We start from the raw sequence: 17,613 nt of genomic DNA on the forward strand, positions 1-17,613 counted from the left end.
GTTCCACCTGTTCTGAGAGAATGACGCCCTGGTATGAAAGTAAAACCGAATCCTGGAAACTTTAAAGCAGCACAAAGAAAATGATCTTTATGTAGAAATCAACCATGAGGAGGAACTCAACATCTCAACTGAAGATATCCTGCATGGTACATCAACCCGTGGTTTTAAATCCAGCAGCAGAGCAGCACAAGAATTCAAATCTGAGACACACACACACACAATCAAAATGAACGGTGTTGTTGTTTGGACTTCAAACAAGAAATATCGCAAGTTATGAATCTGTATGTGAAGAAATCTGGACTCCACATCCTCCAATCTTCACACTGTATGATATCATTAAAAAAAGTCTCCAGATATGATCCAGAGTCTTCCAAGAACCTTAAAAAGGAAATCGAGGATTTTTGATGTTTTGGTGCAGCACCGTCGCTCTATGGACAACAACTACTGTATATTTGTTTTCCACTGGTCACTATAGGTATTCAATATGCAGACGATGATCTACTGTACATGTGCTACCAAACGCTTTAATGAATACTAAATAAAAAAGAAGTTGTCGATGTGACCAACTCATTACTATTTTTTCCTGTCCACACAACTGGTCTGGAGGAATAAAGTGAAACAGAGTTGCTGCTGCACACGCTATCTCGTCTCCTGTCCCATTTATTGTTTTATTAGATATATACAATATAGGGCTCGGCTACATTGTACATATATCTAATAAAACAATAAATGGAACAGGAGACAAGATAGCGTGTCCAGCAGCAACTCTGCTTCACTTTATTCCTTCAGACCAAGAGACACACCAACACAACAGCGTTAAAACAACACCACCTTCCATCTGTTACATTACAGAGCCGTGCATTAGCAGAAGAATAACGCATTTGTTTTCAAATGCTAACATTGATACTAACATCTATTCTGCTGTCAGTAGATCAGCTTGTTCTGTCCGAACTGATACAAATTTGTATCTGGAAGAGGAATATATTTTATCTCTCCTTGACCTCTGGTGTAAATGTTACATTAAACAAAACGTTAACATGAAGCATTGTTACTGCAAAATTGAATCATCTGCGGGTGGGGGGGGGGGGGGGGGGGGCTCTAGCCTGTGGCCTCCAGAGAGTCTAGAGACACCCCTGCTTACACACAAAACCTTGAGGAAACGTTGCTTTGTTTGGTTCAGTACAACGGTTTAATAAAGGAGCATCATTGTGTTTATAAAAAAGGGAAATTATGTGAATTAATTAAGCACAGGTTGGTCAGGATGCCGAAATGCTCCAACGCACTGAAAACTATTGAGAGCCAGTTGGAAGTGTGAGTCCTGAAGAGCAGCTTTATTTGTTATTGAGCTAATATTGTAGCAGCATTTCTAAATATTGCTTCTCTTGTCCTGTCTGTTCCTGGTCTGTTGTTCTTCCTGGAACGTGCTGTGGAGAACACGGAGCCCTGTGGGGCAAATCTGTGATTCTGGGGCCTTTTATAGATAAAAAACCGAGGCTGACTTGACTTGACAAGGGAAATATGTAACACATGTTTGTGTTTAAGCCAAAGGAAAGTTACAACTTAGCTAACGGCCGCGATGACACATGCAATGTTTTTTTGGCATTTGCTTGCAGTATCAGTGTGGTTGTAAATATCACCGCTGAGTTTCCGTGACACGTCCTCCCTGTTGTGACCGGAGGACGGCGTCACGTCAGCAGGCCGCACTGTGTTAGTGTAAATGCTGCAAACTCAATTTAGAGACGTTTCTGCGACTGCATGCCCACCACCTCGAAACTATACCTTCACACATTACACCCCACCCGGCTGGTTCTCTAAACGAAGCTAAAAAACAAGCGTCCTTTAGCAAATAACTGGAGTTTGGAGCTAATTAGTTGTGATAAAAAAAAAAAAAAACCTGTGGATTGGAAACGCGGCGCCCGTCTGCCAAACTGTCTCAGCTCCATTTGAAGCTGATGAATCCAATAAGAAGTGTGAATGACTTTAATTAGTGCTATCACAATGGTGTATCTGCCCATATTAGCTTATTTTCTCTGGGCTGAGCTCAGAAACTGTTTACACACACACACACACACACACACACACACACACACACACACACACACACTGTGTTGTTTGTTGGGCCTGGTGGTGCGTCGCAGTAATCGCCTGCTCAGCATGCTCTGAGGGAAACATTGGCACCAGCGTTAAGACAAACAGCCCCCTCCCTTTAGACCAAGACAACCCCCTGCTGTGGGCTAACAAGACCACATTAACCTCCCTTACCACACACACACACACACACACACACATACACACACTCCCTCTATTTTTCCTGCATGCAAACCGACAAGCAGACATATTCGTACAGTGTCATACATCAGCGTGTAGACACACATTCCTTCACACACACATGCATCCAGCTGTGGCCACATGTGCATGTTCACATCCACAGGGAGCAGACATCCGTCCCTGCAGCAGAGGTTGGACGTCGGTTTCTCAAAACAAACTGCTGCTGATCCACCTGAGCATGTTATTCCTGACGACAAAATAAAGGTTGTTTTTTTTGTGGTTTGTATGAAATTTAATTAAACCACAATAAAGACACACTATTTCTAAGAAAAAGTGTCAATGTCACAAATATTTAAGTCATTCAACACCACGTTTGTTGCTTTGTGTTGAAGTTGTGTTGAAGTTTGGAGCAGGACCAACTCTGCCCTACAAAGGCAAAGTGCAGCATCTGTAAAAATGCCAAACTGAGAAAAACAGCTTTGTGTGTTTTTCATTGTCATTGTCATTAAATTATGAATAACTACCAAGTCTATAATTGATTAGATAAAGGTGGACTGAATTAAATGTATTTTGTAGTTTGTCTTTCTGACCAATGTTGGCCGTTTTATGGCATATTTTGTGGCCAATTTTGACAGTTTTATGGCAGATGCTGTACTTTTGCCTTGGTTTTGGTGCAGATACGGCACTTTGCCTTGGTATATTAGCTACAGATACTGCACTTTTGCCTTGGTTTTACTCCAATGGAATTATAGAGTAAATTATAGATTGTAGGGAGTACAGTACTCTTTGCAGATACTGCACTTTGCCTTGGTTTCACAGTGCTTTTTTGGATGGACAGCAAAATAAAAAGCCCAATAACTCTGGAAATTTTAGCAGAACCAATATCAAATTCTACCAGATTGAAGAGAATATGCCACACTTTTGATTGGTCAAAAAAAGAAAAAATGCAGATACTGCACTTTGCCTTTGTAGGGCAGAACTTCACAAGAGACTTTGAGTATTTTGAAAAGCGTCATACAAATAAAATGTATTGTTATTATTATTATTATTGTTATAATTACAAGAGTCTAGACTGTGCTCTGCTGTTAATAGAGGGAGAACCTTAACGAAGCTGCCAGAGTAATGGCTAAATGACATGATAACTTATTATTATATTATATGATTATTTAGACCAATTCCCTTTCAGGGCCGTTGCTAGGAATTCTGGGCCCCCTGAAAGAATACTAAAGTGGGCCCCTGTCCCCTGACTTTTCCACTTTTTTTATACGTATTATCCTTTTTTATTTACTTTGTTTTGATGCTAATGCAGCATTACTATTAGTCAGGGTCTTAATGCAGAATAATTCAGTCATACAAAGATTAGACTACTGGGGTTTTTTGTGGACCCTAGCTGGGCCCCTAGAATTATCATCACCTTTCTCCCCTATACACAGCGGTCCTGTTCCCTTTTAATTTATTCAGGTGAATCCAGATGAGTAAGAAAAGAGACAGTTTATTTCTATTGTAAGTTTATAATAAGTACATTTTCAAGACACAAGCTCTAGATTTAAAAAATAAAAAGGCAAGTGTCAAGGTGACGTGTAGTCAGTCTGCAGAGATTTACAGTTTGGTTCAAGAAGACACTGTTGAAGGATTTGAACCTGCGACCTGTGACAGAGCACCACTTCTTGTCATGTAAATGACTTGAACACAAATGCACCAGTTTCAACTAATAAATACTCTAATGTCACATTGTCAAGTCAGTTTCAGAACTCCAGTCTTTAGAAAAGGAGTTCTTTATATTTCCCCCATGATAATTTAATTTATAACTCAGATGTATGTTAGTTTACTCCCCACTGTCTGCAGCCCTAATTACATTCCTTCCTAATGTCTCTATTGTCCCACAGCTCATCTCTCCCCCAGTGTGTGTGTGTGTGTGGGGGGGGGGGGGGGGGGGGGGGGGGGTCTCAGTAAACAGAGACAAAGTGATTATAACCCTTCCTCCAGGGTGAACATTTTAAACAAACACCTATAGAAGGATCCGTGGAGTGACTTCTTCTCCCCGCCCGCCCACACCAGGCGAGGGGGGGGAGTGTCCTCCCTCCTCCCGTATAAAAGCCCCACACAGCGGCCAGACTCACAGAGTGAAGAGAGAGTGACGGTGCTGGAGCCACAGACACACAGAGAGAGAGAGGAGGAGAGAGAGAGAGGAGACTGGCAGGGTCCCACACTGTGTGAAAGTAAAGCGCTTGTGTTTTGGATACAACAACAACAGACAGACACCACAGACCGTCACAGACCGTCTAGCATGAGTTCAGCACCGGCTCTGGATTAACCGGACTTGCAAAGCGCAAGTTCGCTCGCACTTTTTTTTTCTCTCGCTTTTTTCCCACGAAGCGACGATGGAGAGGAGCAGCAGCATCCCGGGATGGTGCGTGCTCGTAGCGCCGCTGCTGCTGCTGCTCCTGCTGCACGGCACGCGCTGCTGCATGGCCGCCAAGGAGCTCCAGTGCCAGGAGATCTCCGTGCCTCTGTGCAAGGGCATCGGCTACAACTACACCTACATGCCCAACCAGTTCAACCACGACACGCAGGACGAGGCCGGCCTGGAGGTGCACCAGTTCTGGCCGCTGGTGGAGATCAAGTGCTCGCCGGACTTGCGCTTCTTCCTGTGCAGCATGTACACGCCGATCTGCCTGGAGGACTACAAGAAGCCGCTGCCGCCGTGCAGGAGCGTGTGCGAGCGGGCCAAAGCTGGATGCGCTCCGCTCATGAGGCAGTACGGCTTCCCGTGGCCGGACCGGATGAGGTGCGACCTGCTGCCGGAGCAAGCCAACCAGGACACGCTGTGCATGGACTACAACCGGAGCCAGACCACCACGGCTTCCCCGCCCGCGGTGGCGGCGAAGCCCACCAACCGGCCGGTGAAGCCGTTCAACAACGTGAGGAAGAAAACTGGAGGCTACGGTCAAAGAGGAGGCGGTGTGATCCCCGGGATGAAGCACAACATTAACAACAACAAACAAGCCACTTCCCCGTGCGAGCCGGGCTGTTTCTGCCGCGCGCCCATGGTGCCGGTGAGCAGCGACGGCCACGCGCTGCTGCACAACCGGGTCAAGACGGGGCAGATCCTGAACTGCGCGGTGCCGTGCCACAACCCGTACTTCACCGCGGAGGAGAGGACGTTCACCGCCTTCTGGATCGGCCTGTGGTCCGTCCTCTGCTTCGTCTCCACGTTCGCCACCGTGGCCACGTTCCTCATCGACATGGAGCGGTTCAAGTACCCGGAGCGGCCCATCATCTTCCTCTCCGCCTGCTACATGTTCGTGTCCGTGGGCTACATCGTCAGGCTCATCGCGGGACACGAGGAGGTGGCGTGCAGCAGGGAGAACGGAGGCGCAGCCGAGCACATCCACTACGAGACCACGGGTCCCGCGCTCTGCACCATCGTCTTCCTGCTCATCTACTTCTTCGGCATGGCCAGCTCCATCTGGTGGGTCATCCTCTCCCTCACCTGGTTCCTGGCCGCGGGGATGAAGTGGGGCAACGAGGCCATCGCCAGTTACGCGCAGTACTTCCACCTGGCAGCCTGGCTCATCCCCAGCATGAAGTCCATCGCGGTGCTGGCGCTGAGCTCCGTGGACGGGGACTCCGTGGCCGGGATCTGCTACGTGGGGAACCAGAACTTGGACAACCTGCGGGGCTTCGTGCTGGCGCCGCTGGTCATCTACCTGTTCATCGGCACCATGTTTCTGCTGGCCGGGTTCGTGTCGCTGTTCAGGATCAGGAGTGTAATCAAGCAGGGGGGCACTAAGACGGACAAACTGGAGCGGCTCATGATCCGGATCGGGGTGTTCACGGTTCTCTACACGGTCCCGGCCACCGTCATAGTGGCGTGTTACTTTTACGAGCAGCACAACCGACAGACGTGGGAAATTACGCACAACTGTACGTGCCAGACGGACCCGAGCAGGCAGCGGCCGGACTACGCCGTGTTCATGCTCAAATACTTCATGTGCCTCCTGGTGGGCATCACGTCCGGAGCCTGGATCTGGTCCGGGAAAACGCTGGACTCGTGGAGAACTTTTTGCACGCGCTGCTGCTGGGGGAGCAAAGCCTCCGCGGGCTCCATGTACAGCGACGTGAGCACGGGACTGACGTGGAGGTCCGGGACCGCCAGCTCCGTCTCCTGCCCCAAACAGATGCCACTGTCCCGGGTTTGATCCCCGGGTTTTGGTGGGTTAAAGTTAAAGTTAAAGTTATCTTTATTGTCCCAGTTGGGAAATTGCAGATTTGCAGCCAGGATGTCCAAGATACATAAAAAAAAACATAAAACACACACAGAGCAATCAACCTCTGTTAAGAAAAGCAACACATAACAACACATAGTGGGCAGAGTAATTCATTTTCAAGTGCATACAGAGACAAAGTGCATTCAAACGAGGTGAGATAGAACAGACTGTGTGGTCAAGACAGCTGTCAATTATCTCCCAGTTTAACTCTGTTCAACAACATGATAGCAGAAGGAACAAATGAAGACCTAAATCTGGGTGGAGGAGGAGGAGGAGGAGGAGGAGGTGTCATTTGGCACTAAAGACTAAAACCAGCTCCTGTCAGCTCTTTTTTTATTATTTCTTTCTCTCTTTTTTTGTGGACACTGACTGATTCACATGATTTGATCTGGTTAAATTATTTTTAAAATGTGTCACCGGACTGACGTACAGGCCACTCGCACCCACCTAATGTGAACTGTTTGTTTGGATCTGTGGCCGTTTTCTCTTGTCAAAAGTTACAAGAGTCAGTTTGGAGAAGAAGAAAAAAAAGTGCTCCTTTCCTCGCCTTATCCAAATGACGTCCTCCTCCTCCTTTGGTGTATGGAGGGAGGAGGAGAGGAGGGGGGTGGGGGAGTGACTAATTGTGTTGGGATTGTCCATCAGCGTGTTTTAATTAGCACATTAATGAACGCCTAATGGCTTCTCTTTAAATAATGAGACCCCTCCGCAGCAGAACAATGTACCTGGCACTAAAGAATGCGGAGTCTTATCGCAGACTTAATTGAATGCACACAGCTGACAAGATCCCTTTTGTCGATACAGGTGACGTGGTTGGAGCTCCGAAGCGCTTCTGCTCCTTAATGTAAAGAACCGCTGTGTCTTAAAACACCACATCCACTCTGCTTTTTTTTTTTTTTTTTTGTCTCCCACGATGGATTTTACACGTTCATTAATCATTGCCTTAATACTGTCTCATATACGGGTTGCATTAGCGCGTAAAAGTGTATTTATATAATTATTGGTGTACATATATTGTACATTTTGTATATGGAAATTTACGAGATTGTAAATATGTATAATTCCACTTTGATAGAAGATTTTATTTTGAGAATAAAAACAAACTTTTATTGAATATTGCTGTTTTTGTGCTCGTCTTGGTCATTGTCGCCAAAAAAAAAAAAGTCTGTGCTGGTGTTTTACACTATCAAGTGTCTCTGACAGAGTCGTTGATATTTAATTAAAAGTTGGAAATGTGGGGGGGGGTTTGGCAGGGGGGGTTACAGAGGATGAGTGCGCGCTGGTAAACCTCTCAGCTGTGGCACATCCACACGCTGTGAGACACCGAGGCTCCACAGGTGGTCTCCTCGGTGTGACGCCCCCCCGGGCCTCAGTCTTAAAGCCTAATCCCTGAATGTGTCATTAATGTGTCACATTCTCCCACTTTACAAGTAAAGAGGAAAATCTACTTTACTTCCACCTCCATTACTTTTTCTTTTCTTTTAGAACAGGTGGATTTTCATCATTTTAAGTAACAACAGCTCGATACACCAGGAAATAAATAGCCTCCAGAATTGATCATTTCTTTACAATAAAACCACCACCAGGTAGATGTTCTGCTCCAGTTAAATAAATTATTTGTTTTGACATGTGTTGGAATATAAGCTTGTAATTCCATCTGGAGTGGACTCAGCTCAGGTGGCTCTTAAAGTGGGATTGTTTTTTTTAATGGTGTAAAACACCTGAGAGTCTTCATTACAGTAAGACGGTGGACAGGACTTGACCCCCTCTGTGCAGAGTGGGGTCTGTCCATAGTGTCTTCTCCAGATTGTGGTTAAGGAAAGCGAATAAGAGGGAGGGGAAAGGTGTTTTTAAACAGTTCTGTGCAGAAAAGAGGCTTCAAATATACCGAGACCAGTCCTGAAGTGACACAGAGAATAAAATGACACAACTTTACACACAACCAAAGCTGCTGCGCTGCTCTCGGACTCCGGAGAAGACACACACACACACACACACACACACACACACCGAGTTCCGATGTGGTGAAGTGAGGCGGATAAAGTGGCGTCACGCTGCCACCTGGTGGTCAAAGAGACGAACTGACAGTTTCCCGTAAAAATATATATCATTATAATAGTTTTTTTTTTTAAACAAGTGGAAATTTCTGGTTTTGGCATTTGATGATATTTTGCAAACAACAATTTTCTTGCAGTGGCATGTAGCCAAGTAATTGCTAATGAGTATAATATACTAAAGTAAACACACTTGACTAGTTGCTTCCAGTTGAGGCCCTAATTGTGACATAATCCACATAAAGTCAAATCACTCTCTGTCAATAGTCCAATCCATCAAATGAAGAGACGGCCGTTTGTGTTTGCTCGGTCCAATGAGGACAAATTGCTCTGCCACTGCTTATTAACCATGAGGCAACTCAATGTGTGTGGTGGGTGGGTGAGGTGAGGTGAGGGGGTTGGGCATGTTCCCTCAAGCCCCAAAGTAAAAAAAAAAAAAAAAAAAAATCAACAGAGGAAATGGGTTGAGAGGTTGTGCCCGATCCATCTCCTTCTAACATAAACAAGGATCCGGCTTGCTGGTTCAGGAAGAGCTCATCACGGACAGAGAGAGAGAGAGAGAGACGCTATTAGTGAAATCCGGGGAAACCAACTCCTGTTCATTTGCTCCAATTAGGATGTTTGTGACTGCAGTCTTTGTGTAATGATCTACTCGGCTGTCTGTCTCCAATTGGTTTGGAATAAATCATATTAAGATGTCTGGACGTCGCACACGGGCCGTTAAAGGTCACGTAGAGACGGGGGCTGTGATTTCAGAGTGTATATACAGAGCTGGGTGGGAGGTATTTATGTTTTCAATAACAGCTATTGTCAAGTCATGGTCGATTTACAGTCCTGTCTAAAACAAATATTTCTTCTAGGCCTGACTGACTGACAGGCGTTCTCACTGCTCTATGCCCAAATGCATGCTGGGATCAACCACAAAAAGAAGTGGAAAAAGTAGGCTACTCGAATTAGCACTAACTTAGCATGGATATTAGTTAAAGGGACAACGAGGAGTTTGTATTTGATTATAAAAAAGTCTCATATTAATGTGGATGAATCTACCTTACTTGTTAATGGGTCAATTTTTGATAAGTTTATAGTTTTGTCTTTATAGTTATTTTGTTAGTATTATTAGTGGTCAGCATTTCCTACTTTCGGTTTCGTGGACACTGCCCGGGAATAACGCAGCCGAATCGCCGTTTATGGTCGAAACTACGGCGGTATCTGATCTTCTTCGAACCTCCGACTTTAATTCTTGATCAATGAAAACATTCTTGGCAAATGTTTTTGCTTTCGTCCGTCTTGCACCGGTCCAAGAATTTCACCGTGTGCGAGGAGGCTCATGGGAAATGTAGTGTGAAAACACTTTGCTTCCCAAAACTCCTCGTTGTCCCTTTAAAGTAGCATGTTGATAGACTTTTGGTTCTTTACTGTGTTTCCTGTCAGTGAATTTAAACACGAACACACTAAAGACTATCATTCGTCTCACATGCTTGTGTGTAAAGTCATGCAGGGTGAGGGGGGTGCGGAGGTGAGTGGTCAAAGGTCATGTTTGTCATTTCTGGCATTCTCTGCAGGGGCAAAAAGAACAGCCTGAGAAAAAAAAAACCTGAAGTCCTGCTCCTCTGCAGCCTCCAGTATCACTGTAACCGCTCACCGTAGTCAATGTTTCCACTCTGAAACATATTTACCGATCTCGCCGACTTCACACGTGAAGATCAGTTTACTTGTCGCATGGAGTTTCACTCAAGTTTTGCGAAAACAGTTGCGTAACGTCTCCGGTGGCTCCTGCAGGAAGGAGTTCTCTAAAGTTTGACAAAATGACTCCTTTGAAAGGCGTGGGCGTTCGCCAGGCAGTAGATTAAAGAGAGATCCTCCTGAGCTGCGTTATAGTAAAGTGTGGGATCCGTCGTTTTGGGGGCTTCACTCATACGAGGCACTGAAAAGGATCTATTTCCATCTGCCTCCACCAAATCCCCCCGAAATGTCACAATGAGTTGCAGAAATGTCCTTTTGATCGAATGATAGCGAAAGAGCACGTGAGTTTTAAATCTACTCTGTGTGAATTTATCATTCTATTGGTAAAATTAGTTGATTTGTTGTTTAAAATGGCACAGGCCTACATATTGTATCCGTAATGTAGGTGCTTTTTTGTTTTCTATGTCAGGTTTGATTGCTTGTGCACCTTATTTCTCACTATATTTCAATGAAAACTCCATAAAAACAATTTGAATTTGTATTTTGCATTGGTGGGTATCTGTGAAAGTGTTTTGAGAGCAGCCGCACTGCTGAAACAAACTAATCTGCAAACAAGAAGTCAGAGCAGAGACAAAAACCCAGAAGCCGTTCTGTTTTCCTTTATACAAAACCAACAGTGGACCTCTCTGCTGCTCCTCTATCCTACAATCTCTCTCTATCATTAACATCAAAGGGAGGCCGAATGGATTTTGTTTTCCGAGCTGTAGCCACCAGGGACGACCCCAACCGACCACACACACACACACACACCCATCCATCTCAGAGGTGAAGAGGATGCTGGGTAATCGATATTTTTGATGCTTCTGACATCTCCTCTGATGTGCCGTCGTGGTCATCGTTGAGTTTTCCCTCCTACTTCTCAATCTCCTCCGTCTGTCACCCATGAGATCGGACGGTGTTATTTCACCTCAGGCTCAGGTTGATGTGTTAACTTCAGCCGAGGAGGAGATCAATGAGGAGGCAGAGACTCCTAATACACCCATCTGTACTGAACTGTGAGCACAGCTGTGCACCACAGGATGCACATATATGAAGGAAGCGTTTTCTCTCCACCAGTCAAGTAAAAGCATTTATTGAAGAAAACTCAGAGTGAACTGACTGAACATTTTAAATAGTCTAATAATCAACCATTTGAGTTGAAAAAATTAAATTGAAACCAATGAGGTGTTTCTAAATCCCTAAACAATAATTTATTTTTACATGCGATAGTCAAATATACATACTATAGCCCGGACTGAATCACATCTTGGCGATTGATATACATTGAGTTATTTTCATAAACGGTGTATTTCACATAAAAATAATATCTTGTTTTAGGCTATTAAACAACAGGACTTAAAATATCATCATATCGTCGTGATATTATTTTTGATCTTGAAAGAATTAGCCGTTAATCTGTAGAAATTATTTCACTTTACAGCAAAGGATTCAAGATTCTGCAGTTTTTCAGTCATAATCTGGCATAAAATAATAAATATAGTGATACTTGGATCATTTTCTGTCCTTTCTTTTATTTTCTGCATTACTCAGCATTGACCACTAGATGGCAGTGAAAGCAACACTATACTGAGGTTATTACTGTAATAAAGGGCATTCAGGGAACTCTGTTACATCAATTCATTTATTTACCTCGTATTTTTCACGTGTTGACAGATATCTCATGGTTCTTAACCCAGGTAAAAAAAAAATATATATATATATATATATATATATATATATATATATATATATATATATATATATATATATATATATATATATATATATATATATATTTTACTGTTTATATATATATATATATATATATATATATATATATATATATATATATATATATATATATATATATTTTACTGTTTAAACATGGCTGCGCTCAGGTCCAGCAGAACAGTAAGAGCCCCGACTTCAAACCCCAACATCCAACTCCTTTGGGGCACTAAACTTCATCCAGTATCAGTGGCCGACCTCATTGATGCTCAAGCAGTCTACAACCTTCAGAGAAAAGTGTGTGTAGATGTTCAACAGTCATGTCCACATGTTTCTTCATTGACTTTTTGACACTTTTAGACATGTGCCAATAAAAATCCTATAAATAACCTGTGTTTTAAAAGGCTGGTACAAGCACACTTATGGATTGCACAACAAAGCAGTGACATGGCAGACATCATGACAGACATGTTGGCTGGGATTTGAGCAAGGACAAATAACTAATAAAACAGCCTGTGTGTGTGTTTTGTGTTTGAGTGCTAGGTCGACACGCAGTGGGAAGGTCAAGCAGCCACAGACACATAGTGTCACCTCAGGGACAGTCCTCTGCAAATATGCGTGTGCAGGGTCACCAGGTTTGCATGTGCGACCTCTTGACCTCGGCCAGTGACAGTACAGTCCTTTCTCCCACCACTGCTAACGGTTCTGCACGTCTTGGCTGCCCCAAATACCACAGCAGAAAGAAGAATAGGAAGGGTATGAGGCATGTGTCCAGGTCACAGCTGTACACTGGGGCAATGTGACCCAGAGGTTGTGCTGCTGCATTCAGTATTGATATTTTTAAAAGCAAACTCAAGACCTGCGTTTTTAGTCTCAATGAACTTTGATTCTATTCTTTATTTATATTTTCTTTTTGTGTTTAGAAAGCTTTTTTTTTTCTTTTGAGATTTCATTTTTACTGCTTTTGGTTTTACTGACCAAATATCACAACTCTTGTAGAATGTATTTGATTTTACTATTTTGCTTTCCCTTTTATTAGATTTTTCATTTCATAACCTTGTGTCTTTGCTTCCTTGTGCATGTATGCAGTGAAGTATATATTGTGTTTCACTGTTTGTATGAAAATTGATACATGAATAAAGTCTGACTGATTGATTGAAATATAAAAGTAGTTTTGTTCCACAGTGAGACTTGTCAGATTTTAAATCCTGAGTTAATCACCTTTGAGCCTTCATATATGAAAGTTAAGCAGCTCAGGCCTGAACAAATACAATCAGAGCTGTTGCTGGGCTCATAACGAGGTGAAAAGACCCACAACACATCACTCACAAACTGGTTCATTGATTCTGATTCTGATTGTTCACCAAAAACGTATGCATCATCAGTGAACATCTCTCATTTGGTGCATTCATAAACAGGAGACGATGATATCAAACATATCTTGTATCATATAGGTCAGGTGTTAACTCTTTGCCTGCACCACTGAGGCGATGTTGGATAACAGAGGCGAGAGGGTTGAAGGTCTCGAGTCATCCGAGTAGGTTCGGTTTAAGTCGGGTCACGGTTGGGTTTGTGGAGCGGTCATGTGAGAGGTCAGAGGTCAGGTCAGTGTGCCTGTTGTGGCTGCCAGCACTCGGCAATCCAGACGACAGCTGAGCACTGCTAACTACAGCTTCATCAAGGTCAGTGTTGTTGGAGGAACTCGTTTTCTTCCAACAAAACAGAAACAGGTGAGCTGGGTAACAAATACATCTTGGACTGTAGCCTACAAAAGCAAAACAGCATGAATCAGTTGTAATTTAGCAAACTAGATAAGAACAGTTTTATTGAATCCACATATTTAAAAACAGCAGGAAGCATGCATCAGGAAAAACTACACATCATGAAAAAAACAAAGACTGAGACAAGGTGACAATTATTTGAAACATCATTGTGTGTAAAGTGCCGAAGTTACTGACTTTGGCCACTTGGGGGCAGTGGAAACAAGCTGAAAACACAATATGTGACTCATGGTCTCAGTTTGCGTAAAAGTCAGATATTTAGCTTTCAGAAAAGTTTGTTAAAATTTTTGCAAAACCAAAATAATGACCTAAAGGAGTCTAAATGGCTGTTTCTTTGTGGGTAGGTCACAAGTAGCAACACCTTTCATATCACACATAGTCATTTATGGTTGTTTTTTTCACAAACCTTGATTTACAACACAATTCTATACATTTCAGGTCAAAATGATAGTTGAATTGAAATATCTGGGAAGCAGAAGCCCAGTCACACCCATGCTCTCTTGTCCTGAGAGTCACTGCTGTCAGATTGTTGGCTCGGGGTTGTTCCTTGGCCCTGCCTTCTGCCCCCCATGGGTGTTGTTGTCTTGGGGTTCAGTGATGGTCCTCTGTCTGGACGAGGGGATATTGGCGGTCTCAGATGGCTGTGGAGGACAAAGTGAGTTGGTACAGGAGTGCTCACAGGAGTGGGTGAGTAAGTAATGTCTTTGTTTTCTGGGTTCCTCTCGCTGGTAGATTCATCAGCTTTAAGGCCGGGCCCTCCGTTCACTTTCGTGTGAAGGGGTTCGTCGTTATTCGACACAAAACCGGCAGCGTATTTTTCATCTTTGAGAGGATGTGTTGAGCTTCCACCTGGGCTGATTCTTCTGGTTGAAAGATCATTGTCCTCAGTCACAGTTGTGGTTGTGAGCATACTGCTTTGTTCTCCTTTACTTAACTCCTCTATCAGCATCTCCCTGTTCCTCCTCCACCTCACCATCGCCTTCATGGAGCTCACCAGGTCCAACAAACTCATCAGGATGGACAGGGAGGCCACACCCAGCATGAAGTTGAGCATCAAGGTCTTTTCGGTAGGTCTGGAGATGTAGCACTCAACACCGGATGTGCAGGGGGCCTCGTAGCAGAGGGAGCTCTTTGGGACAGATAAACCAAAGAGAAAAAACTGCCCAGCGCCAAAAACAACCTCTAAAAGGATCCGTAAAATGACCGCAAGGAAGTACGCGCAGTAGAAACGTGGTGTCCCCCATTCAAGTGGGAGGTCGTGGAGTGGAGCTTTGAGCAAGGACACTTCCCTTGAGGAGCTATCCAGAGTCCAAGGTGAACCTCCTCGACTCCCGTCCCAGTGGAAAGCTCCAAAGTGAGGATATGACAACAGTTTATGCATGACATAGGTGGCAAAGAGTACATGTGGAAGACAGAGGAGGATGAGGTGGAAGAGCCAGAGACGGAGGACAGATACGGGGGCGAACACGTCAAAGCAGACGTTGGAGCAGCCGGGCTGGATGGTGTTACAGATAAATCTCTCCTGCTCGTCACTGAAGAGTGGGAAACCGGCGAACAGGACGACCAGAAGACGTAAAACCAGCATCAGCATCCACCAGGTTTTACCTGCAATGGATAAAACATTGTGTAACTCACAACATGATGACAGCAGGTCTTTTAATGTCTTGTTAGAACCAAGTAATACTTTATAATGATGCCAAACAAAAGACAACTGACACAAGACAACTATGGTTTGACTAAGCAATGAAACACTTACCCATGAAGGACACATTTTGGCTGATAGTGATGAAGAGTAGATCTCTGGCGCCCATCGCCCTCATCATTCACAAAAACAACCTCAAACCCTTCCAAAACCAAGGAGGCGTCTCGGAGTTGTTGTCCCCGTCACCGCTGGTCCAAAACTACAGCGACGGCCCTCACAGCCTGCCACTAAATACAGTCACCTCTAATGCTCTGTTGCTGCCTCTCACTCATGTCTGCAGAGGCCAGGACCTGTGCAGTGAGCTATTCTTACCAGGCTACCATCAAAGCATTGTTGGGATGTCTAGGTACCAGTCAAACTTACTGGAAGCTGGTGATCAAACAGGCAGGCACGTAATGGACAACCATGAACTCAAGCCAGATAAGCTAATGACATTTAGTTGAACTCTTGATTCAATTTAAGGCAACAATGTCATCACAAGACAATTCATTATTCTAAGACACTGAGAAGTATTTAAAAAAATCTACAAAATGGATTGTTAAAGACTTGGAATTAGTAGACAAGAGCGTTTTTCTTTTATTAAAAACACAAATCAACAAGTCCTTAAATAATATACAATTGACCTGCGTCAGTTTCTGAGCTTTTTATACACTGTACAAAGTTCGTCTGCAAAATGAGTAGTGCTTCAGTTTTCTAAAATGACAAATGAGCCAAAAAAACATCAACAAAAACAAAAAACAAATGAGAAATATCGATCAGTTAATTGAGAGTATAGCAGTTAGTTTCAAAAATCAGATGCACAATGGAAACACAAACAAATAATGGAGTTGTCAGCTGTTTCAATACTGTGAAGTTCTTGGCTCAGCAGTCAGGGTTCATTCAGTCAACTGACATTGAAGTAAGTGTAAAAGGGGCACCTGTAGCTCATCTGTTTAAGCTGTTTAAGCTATATCAAAGCTCAGTCTTCTTTTGCAGCAGCTTGGGTTCAAAACCAACCTGGGCTCTTTCTGAATGTCATCTCCCCTTAGAGCAAAATGCCCGCAAAAAATGTACCTTTAAAAAAAGTGCACAAAAATGAAGCTTGGAGCATACACCATGGCTGACACTTTAATCCATAGACAGATTGTTGTTATTAGTCACCTTAGTGATTGTGGTGATCATACCTGTGACAATGTGACAATTAACACCAACGTTTGTACAGTTTTCTTTGGTTTAGGCTGCTATTGGAAAGTTAAGTTTGTTCCCTTTTCCTAAGCAAAGTATTAGTATCCTGTTCATTATGAAAACAACATGAAGGCATTAGCCAGGAAATAAAGAGTCTGGGGTGAAGCAGCCATTGAGCATGAAACTAAATAGACTGGAGATTGTAGTTGTTATATATATATTTTTTTTTAATTTAATCATCTTCCAAATGTACTGTGCATGTAATGTGTTATCTGACTCTACAATACCTGTATAAAAAACAAAGTAGAGCTGTGTGGCCTCTATATGGACTGGTCAGACCTGTGTACCCAGCCGTCATCTGTGTTTCTCCTGATGCTTTGAGATTGAGCTTTTAGTTTATTTCACTGTAAAACTGAGGTTGAGTTCGGTGCTAAATACATTTGTAAAGTGCAAAAATAACCCCACATCTGTTCTTTCTAATCAAGAGCCACTATTCTTACCTTTGCATTGTGACTTGTCATTGTATTCCTTTAGGTTGTTTTGGTTTTTATTTGACATGCCTATCTGTAATAATATCATGACAATATTATGATATTTTGAGTGCTGTTATTTAGTAGCCTAAAACAAGATATTACACTGTTTATAAAAATAACTCAATGTGTATCAATCGACAAGATGTGATTCAGTCCTTTAAAATGGGCTTTGCCTATCGTATGTAAAAATAAATTATTGTTTAGCGATTTGGAAACACCTAATTTGTTTCAATTTAATTTTTTCAACTAAATTGGTTAATTATTAGACTATTTAAAATAATTTAGATGGAACGACTTTCTAGTGATCAACAGTCCAATATGAAAGCCAAAACAATTCTTCTCCAAAAATATCACTAACAATTTGGAAATTTGGTCAAACTGACACTTTAA

The 17,613-nt window shown here is 43.2% G+C and overlaps 2 protein-coding genes across 2 annotated transcripts; one reads left to right on the forward strand and one right to left on the reverse strand.

Moving 5' to 3' along the window:
- Window positions 1–4,412: 4,412 nt before the first annotated feature.
- Window positions 4,413–6,589, forward strand: LOC311000221 (frizzled-8-like). Its single transcript, XM_083990876.1, has one exon. It carries the CDS (start codon window positions 4,650–4,652, stop codon window positions 6,468–6,470), a length of 1,821 nt encoding a protein of 606 aa, XP_083847002.1. The 5' UTR covers window positions 4,413–4,649; the 3' UTR covers window positions 6,471–6,589.
- Window positions 6,590–14,308: 7,719 nt separating this feature from the next.
- Window positions 14,309–15,644, reverse strand: LOC311000328 (gap junction delta-4 protein-like; the record flags this gene model as incomplete). The annotated part of the gene is made up of 2 exons (XM_083991010.1): window positions 14,309–15,429; window positions 15,581–15,644. 2 exons carry the CDS (start codon window positions 15,642–15,644, stop codon window positions 14,309–14,311), a joined length of 1,185 nt encoding a protein of 394 aa, XP_083847136.1.
- Window positions 15,645–17,613: the final 1,969 nt, after the last annotated feature.

The sequence above is a fragment of the Trachurus trachurus genome, assembly GCF_905171665.1.
Source record: "Trachurus trachurus genome assembly, chromosome: 17".
Classification (NCBI taxonomy): domain Eukaryota; kingdom Metazoa; phylum Chordata; class Actinopteri; order Carangiformes; family Carangidae; genus Trachurus; species Trachurus trachurus.

Bases quoted from the DNA above. Each gene is read 5' to 3' on its own strand.
- LOC311000221 (XM_083990876.1), top strand. From the start codon at position 4,650: ATGGAGAGGAGCAGCAGCATCCCGGGATGGTGCGTGCTCGTAGCGCCG.